This window comes from Chenopodium album, chromosome 22, assembly GCF_948465745.1.
Source record: "Chenopodium album chromosome 22, dcCheAlbu1.1, whole genome shotgun sequence".
NCBI classification, from domain to species: Eukaryota; Viridiplantae; Streptophyta; class Magnoliopsida; order Caryophyllales; family Amaranthaceae; genus Chenopodium; species Chenopodium album.
The window spans coordinates 8837623-8845568 of NC_137855.1; the positions used below are offsets into that span (position 1 = coordinate 8837623).

At 34.7% G+C, this 7946-nt stretch overlaps 1 protein-coding gene across 1 annotated transcript; it reads right to left on the bottom strand.

The window, feature by feature from the left end:
• Nucleotides 1-478: 478 nt before the first annotated feature.
• Nucleotides 479-4614, bottom strand: LOC145605564 (alkylated DNA repair protein ALKBH6 homolog). Its single transcript, XM_081661634.1, has 8 exons — nucleotides 4493-4614; nucleotides 3100-3209; nucleotides 2947-3007; nucleotides 2811-2849; nucleotides 2248-2360; nucleotides 1183-1417; nucleotides 1026-1072; nucleotides 479-914 (listed from the first exon to the last, which is right to left on the bottom strand). The coding sequence occupies exons 2-8, from the start codon at nucleotides 3205-3207 to the stop codon at nucleotides 738-740; spliced, it is 780 nt and encodes a 259-aa protein (XP_081517760.1). The 5' UTR covers nucleotides 3208-3209; nucleotides 4493-4614; the 3' UTR covers nucleotides 479-737.
• Nucleotides 4615-7946: the final 3332 nt, after the last annotated feature.

Here is a 7946-nt window from a genome sequence, read left to right on the forward strand (position 1 = left end):
ATGTCAATCGTCATTAGTTGAACTTTGCTCTTAAATAAAAGAACTAACCTTTTGAAGGCAAAAGGGAACAATTTATGTGAAGCAAAACTTCATGAGAATAGAGAGACAACGGGTTACCATAACTTACTCAACTTCGCCTAAAAGTTGTAGTTTAAATAATCGAAACTTTGAAATTTTGCAGTTTGAGTACCCAAAATTGCTTTATGCTAAAGACAAGTACAAAGTATATACTTTTTTTTTTTTATTATTATTATTATTTTATTTTATTTTTATATACTTGCAACACATTTTCTTGACTCGTCATTTAACAGCGCAATTAAGAACAACAAACGAACGAATTAAGCCATAAAAATTTGAATTGTAAGAACTATCAGAGGTAAAGTTATTTCAATTAATTTGTCTATTTATCTAGTCTAATATATTTCTTAATGTATATGTAAAAGTGGTTGCAAGAATAAAAATGGAGAAGTATTATAATTTAATCAACATATAATACTCCGTAATATACATGTTGTCAACAACACAATAGTTTATCTTCCTCAGATAATCAGTTTTTCCATAGAATCCAAAATCAATCAACAACTTTAGGGTTCATCCTCAAATTAGATCAAAACCCACCAAAAACATCATTTGGGGCTTGATTATTATCAATTAGTTGTAGTTCAAAGCCTCATTAATTTTCAGTCTCCTAGCTTAACCTAAACAATACTTCGTATTTGTTAATTAGCAACCTTCACCTAAATCCTGATCAAATTTTTTCGAACCTTCAATACCAACCGGCATGTCAATGAAACCCGTTTGGCTGTTCGACATAAAGTCTTGGAACCTCCTGAACTAGTTTCCCCTGCACAAGTGCGGCTTGGCAAAAGATCATTAAATCCAGAATCCTTCACAGCTTCAGTAAGATTCACAGCCTACATTATAAATCCAGTACCCACATCAAGTAGCAGAAAATCATAATAATAAATACCAGTGCTTTTGCTGCAATCTAAAATTTTGATTTAATTAGAATTCGAAAAAGTTACCCCATCAAAAGGTTGAATCGCATTATCTTCAATGCCATGCAAGTAATCTGGAAGGCAGATTTTATTGATCTCAGAAGTCATTTCATGAAAATTGGAATCAAAACAGAGAAAATATCTTATGACAGTGAAAGGCTCTAAAAATAGATTTATCAAGTACCCGAGTATGCAAGGTCCTTAAATATCAATAGACTCCGAGGCATCAGCAATAGAGAAAAGTTACTCTGGCAGTTCAATGGTACTGTGGATTGTTCAGAATTTTGTGGAATAGCTTCGGATTCAGCTGTACCACCGCATTCAGATAATTTTAGATGAGGAGTAAAATTCATTACCACAGGTGACTCAAGAGACAAGATTGATGCAGCTGGAAAGTAAGCTGGTCCATCTTGATGAGGCTGCATGATAGTGACAAATTAAGTCAATCTAAACTACTAAAGCTTACATAGTGCATTTTTAGGCTTTCCTATGACTGACAAATAACATATCAAAGCAGTTAAAAAAAACGGTGTAAACAAAAAAGATACACTTTTAAAGTGACACTAAGGTTTATCAAGGGGGTATACATTAAGAGTCATTATGCTTAGCCCATCATTATTTCTGCAATTACTAACCTACCCCATGTATACCCGCTCCAAATCTCAAGCTACCACCCACACAGGTTCACTGCTCTCTGATTGGCTCCGACAGCCAGCCCAAACACCCACCCTACCACCTGACCCACTACCCCAGTTCAACCACCAGTTATGTTCTTTAACCCAGTTCAACCTCCAATTATGTTCTTTAACCCAGTGGAGTGTGTTTTGTTTTGTTGCAAGTGTTCAGGAGGCAGTCGTTGATATAGGAGTAGGCAGCCAACTTCCATTTACATCAGCGGCAGTGGTGGTGGATAAGGTGAAGAGAAGTGGGTGGAACTTGGAAGGAGAAGATGAAGGTTAGTAATTAGCTAGAGGTCTAGAGGGTAGGTTAGTAAAATGAAAAAATGTGGGTTAGCCATTAGAAGAGCAATTAGGGCACGTAATGGAATATGATTAGCCAAGGGTTCACTTTAGAAACTAAAAGTTTTTTGTTTCCACCATATGGAATTTTCAAAACTACGAGGCCACCTTGCAGAATTTCACAGAAAAGCAAGTTTCACAGAGTTGAAAATGTCAAAAAAAATTCAAGGTAGTAAAAGGAGATGAAACAGCGAAAATCGGCAGAAGAAAATATAGACTCGGGTTCGAACCATTATGCCTTGATCAGGCTGGTATTCATTTATGAGAACATGATTAGGGGCGGCAGGGAAAATTCCAAGCTCTTCATGTATCCTTTGTGTTATCTTGGTCAGCCAAGGAGGCACTGTAAAAGTATAAGAGGAGCAGTCATATTTTATAAGGCCTAATAAAATTTCCAAAATTTGAATTTATACTACTAGAAGCTGGAGCAAGGGAAAGCAAGATGAATATCAGACATTAATATAATCTCAGCTTATTCCATAAAAAGTGACTAGTATTTATCATAGAAATCATACTTTGTGACTCGCAAGTCACAAGGATAAGCGACCACCACTTGCAAAATTCATGCATTTTGTTCTAAAAACAGATTTAATGAATCTTCACTCAATAACTAGGTGAAAATAAAAACAAAAAAATGAATATTAACTCACTAACTAGGTGCAAGAGTTCAATTTTTTGTTTTGCAGCTTTAAATGGTCTAAAAGATGAATATGGGCCAGGAGTTGGACCTTGATATAATATGAATTGCAAGTAAAATGGTTCCAAACCCAAAAGTGAAATGCATATGACTTACAGTCTTGACTAATAAGACCCTTCTCATGAACTACACCCCCTGTAGAAGAAGATCAACAAAACAGATTTAGCAACCATATCATGTTGTGCAAGAGCGCAAGTGTGCATCATATGTGCAAGATGCTATCTTTCAGTACCCCAATTCTGTAACCTCCGATTTTTAAGTGTTTTCCACTTTGAAATAGGTGCTTGATAGATCTATGAACACAAGGAGAAGGAAAAAGTTAAATGTGTACCCAATGTTAACAAAACATTATATTAAAAAGTAACAAAGAAAATGGAAATATTACATGATTTAAAAGCTGTGTTTGTTCAGAATCATTAATGAATTCAGGGATGTATATCACTGTGGGAACAGAGCCAACTACATAGCCATGCAACTTCTCATCCATTTCCATTGCTGCTCACCAGAAAAAACGCTAATACAATCAGTCTAAATAAAAGCAAATAACACAAAATAACATGAATATCTACAACGAAAACCAACAAGCCAAAGTTACTCTTGCAGTCTACTTTATCATACAAATCGGCTGCCTACCTAAAGTGTATCACCCCCCCCCCCCCTCCCTCCCCTTTCTGCTGCTGGCTAATACGAAAAGGGCATTGTAGACTTGTACTAGTATTTACTCCCTCCGTCCCAAAAAGAACGACCCATTTGGGTTGATTACGCGGGTATTAAGGAAGTTAAGTAAAAAGAAGTAAAAGTATTTGGAAAGATAAATTTACATGGGGTTTGTAAAAAAAATAGAGAGAGAAAGTAATAAAATAACATGGAAAATCAAATTTTTATACGGGGAAGCTAATTTTGCACAAATATTGTAGCAAATTGGTGGGTATTTTAATGCAAATGGGTCATTCTTTTTGGGACAAAGTTTTGGCCAAATGGATCGTTCTTTTTGGGACGGAGGGAGTATCTATTATCTTGGGGGTAGGGAGGACTTGATGTTCAGGTGGCAAAATGCATAAGCAGACATAAATAATGAAGGGGATAAGAGATGAGCAACAATTTTATAGATTTTACGCCGCTACAATCAAGTAACAGAAGCTCCTCCAATAACTCTTTGAACATGTATAATAGGCTCAACTCATGTCACATGACATGAATATACCAAATTATTGTCTTTATAGGCTCAAGTTACTCTATCATTCAAAAAATAAACACCTAATGTAAAGCTTGAATTACCAACACCACAGCACTCTCTATACAAAAGTACAAGAACGTACCAATTGTGGGTTCTTCAATTACCTTAATTTAAACAAGTAACCTATCATTACAATCACTCATGTTCAATTCTGACTGAAGAGGATTCAAAAAACTGTTCATTGTTATTCATCAATGATCCCATGATAAACTACCAGTATTTTGAAGATGACCCAGCAGCCAAAATCACAAATTTACCATGAACAGTACATAAAAAAACCATTAAAAGATACCTAAAAGATTGAAAATTTACTAATCTTTCAGTCAAGCAATTCATCAAACAGGTGGCATGCCAGAGTTTTAGTAACACCAAACTCAGCAAAATTTTTAAAATTGTGGGAGTTTGCCACATGGTTAGAAGGGATACCATACAAATGGGGTTTGAATGAGCACAATTTGTTGCAGATTTATTTGTTTAATTTAAGATTATTGGGACATTTTATTTAATAAATTACAAGTAAAGGAAGAGTTTTGGAACTCACCAAGTCACCAGGCGATCGAAGTAAGCAACGATGAATCTCCGTTAGCAATCACACCGGAAAAAGTAAGGAGGTGTACAAGAAAATTGCCCAAGTAAACAGAAAGTAGGAAAGTATGTTTACCCTTCATTCTATCTAACTTGAAATTTGGGTTTTATTTTTTATTTTTTTATTTTCTTATTTTGATTTGGGGGTTTGGTGTTCTTGAATCGATTTATTAGATGGCTTGAATAAATTGGTTTACGATTCTTCATTAAATCAATTTGGAGGTTTAGGGTTACAATTGATTTTTAATTTACATGCTTGAGCACGAGACACATTGGCATGACACGTGAGCTTACACACTCATCTTACGTAGTATACTAGTATTTGCTTTGTTATGGCTAAAACATGTCATCGTTAGAATCATCATGCATCATATGTTGATGAGGAATTTTAAAGGGAGGAAAGTTAGACATTTGTAAATGCATAACATTGATTAAAATATTTTTAAAACACATGATAGAGAGAGAAAAGAGGAGAGAGATAGGAAGAGAGAGGTCTGTAGGTGGACCGCACCTAATTTTTGGTCGGATTGTATCACGTGATGGGGGACCACATGTTGATTGTTCCACTGAAAGTTTATTTGGTACCATTGAATCCTCAGTGGTACTATTTATGTATAAATTTTGTACAACTGAATGCGCATATAATACCATTATGTGCATATATAGTATCCCTATATATTCAGTGGGACCATTTGATCATCCGATGATACCAAAATGTGCATTCGTTTGTACATATGTATAATTACATGAATACCCCTTGTTATGCATTTGTAAATGCCTAACTTTCCTCCATTTCAAGTTCCTCATATGTTGATTATACTTCTTGTCGACCTTTTGCTAAAGATTTTGCTAATGAATTCTTGCTTTAGAAAAACAAATTAAATTCATTTCATAAAACATAATAGTTCTTCCTTCATCCCTTTTGCTTGTCCAATTTGAGTGGAGGCACTACATTAATTTATGGTTAGAAAGAGATGTTGAGAGGAAAACATGGTTATCTTAACAATTTGCAATACAAAGCAAGTTCACTATAGTAGTTGTATGAGTAATTTTATGTTCCTTTAGTGTGTTACTCCTGGTAAAAAATATACATTATAAAAACAAGTTCATAGCAATGATAAAAATTATATAAAAAAAAGGACAAAAATTAAGAGACGGAGAGTCAATACTTTCACCATCTTCAAACATAGGTCACTTTTACTTCACTACATATTATTTTTATTTTATGTTCATCTTTAAACTCTTAGGAGGTGTTTAATTCGTAGATTTTAAGTATGAAATTGGAATGAGTAAAACTCATATCTAATGTTTCCCTACTTTATAAAAATGGAAAAAAAATACTCTTATAAATAGTGTGGACCATTTTACCCTTAAAAATGTTAATTTATATTTTTGCCCTTATTTCATAAACTGATACATTTGAGTCTTTGACCATTCCTTTCTTTCCTTTGTGTATTTCTGCCTAAGATTTCATCTTCTCCTCTCAAGGCTCAATGATATTTTTTCATTCCTTTTCCTTCTTTAATATCCAACTCCTCAGTTCCATGTTGTTTAAGAAAAATCTAACTTTTAAACTCAAACCCACAAGGTTTGGGGTTAAGAAACTCAAGAGGAAAGGTAGGTATGTCTCATACTACACCTAGGGCCCGTTCTCATTGACTGAACTCAGCTGAACTGAACTGAACTAAACTAAACTAAACTGAGCTGAGCTGAACTGAACTAAACTGAACTAAGCTGAACTGAAATGAATATTTTATAAGAGAAGGAAATTTGGAGCTGAACTGAGCTGAAATGAATATTTTATAAGAGAAGGAAATTAGGAGTTGAACTAAACTGAAGTGAAGTGAACTGAGCTGAACTGAAATGAATATTTTATAAGAAAAGGAAATTAGGAGCTGAACTGAATTGAACTGAACTGAGCTGAGCTGAACTGAATTGAACTGAGCTGAACTGAGCTGAGTTGAACTGAACTTAAACGTAAGAGAACATGCCCTAAGTGTCAAATAAAAATAAAAAAGCCATTCCTAAACAACCAAACACAATGTATTAAGAATCAAATTCTAACTCCACACCACCCTAATTTCATTCCAAATTTCAAACCCATACCACTTTGTGAATCAAACGCCTATACATCTAACTCACATGTCTTCAATAATTGAGTACTCCCTCCGTTTTTAAATACTTGCACCATTTCTCAATGCGCGGAGTTTTAAGAGAAATTGGAGAAAGTAATAAAATAGGGAGGTAGTGGGGTTGGTGGAAGAATAAAAAATTGTAGAAAGTAAAATAGAGGAGAGAGAATATATGTTGGTTCCACTAGGTGAGAGAAATTGATTAAATATTGTAAAAGCTTTCCAAATGAGAAAATGGATCAAGTATTTAAAAACAGCCGCAAATGGAAAGTGGGGCAAGTATTAATAACGGAGGGAGTATATATATAAAGCACAATTGAGCCTTTAAGTTTGAGACATATTTACAGCTTGTTTGGATACAGTTTTAGGAGGGAATGGGAGAGAAGGGGTAAGGAGGGGAGGGAAGAGAAAAGGAGGGGAGGAGGAAAAATTCACCTCCCTTGTTTGGATAGAGGAGAAAAGAGAGGGGTGGGAGGGAAATCAATCTCAAGCAACATCGTATTCCTTCTCTACATTCAACAATCAAACTTCAATTCACAATCAAACCAAAATCCCTTGATTTTCTTGTTCTTCTGAATTATCTTCCTTGATCAACACATGATTCCTTCATCTTCGGTTCAATCATGGCGAATTATCCAGTTTGTAAACTTTAGAAATTTTCTACTTTGGAATAATTGAATGAGAATCAAATAGCCTAGCGAAAGAGACAGAGAAAGAGCTTACTCGAATTTGGAAGTCATTGATTACGATTACATTATCAATGGTGAATTGGTGGTGGTTGAATAGTGAAATTACAGGGCGTTTGGCAAATGGGATTGGGAATTTGGGGAATATAGGGTGGGAATGGGAATTAATAGGTGGGAATTAATAAAATAATCTCAATCCCTTGTTTGATATATTTTGGAAATAAGATTGAGAACTTTTAAATCCTATGTTTGGTATGTGGGAATAATAGAGGGATTAAAAGAAAAATTTACAAGATTGCCCTTATTATCATGTTGCATCTTAAAACAGGGGTAGGGTATATATATGCCACAAAACAGGGGTAATATTGTCTTTTAACAATTTAGTGAATTCCCCCCAAATTATTAACTCCTCCCCCAAGTAATAAAATGTAGGGAATACAACCTAAATATTCCCCATCCCATTCCCATGTTTTTTTTTAATTCCCACCAACCAAACATGGGTTTACAAAGATTAGGGATTATTATTTCCATTCCCACCCCCTATTCCCATTTACTAAACACCCCCTTAGGGTTACGAAATTGGGGGAAATTT

Excerpts from the sequence above, each read along its gene's own strand:
- LOC145605564 (XM_081661634.1), bottom strand. The coding sequence starts at position 3,207 with ATGGAAATGGATGAGAAGTTGCATGGCTATGTAGTTGGCTCTGTTCCC. Across the intron at positions 1,418-2,247 it reads AGCCTGATCAAGGCATAATG|CCTCATCAAGATGGACCAGC; the intron begins GTTCGAACCCGA and ends ACTATCATGCAG. Across the intron at positions 1,073-1,182 it reads TAAGGACCTTGCATACTCGG|ATTACTTGCATGGCATTGAA; the intron begins GTACTTGATAAA and ends TCTGCCTTCCAG.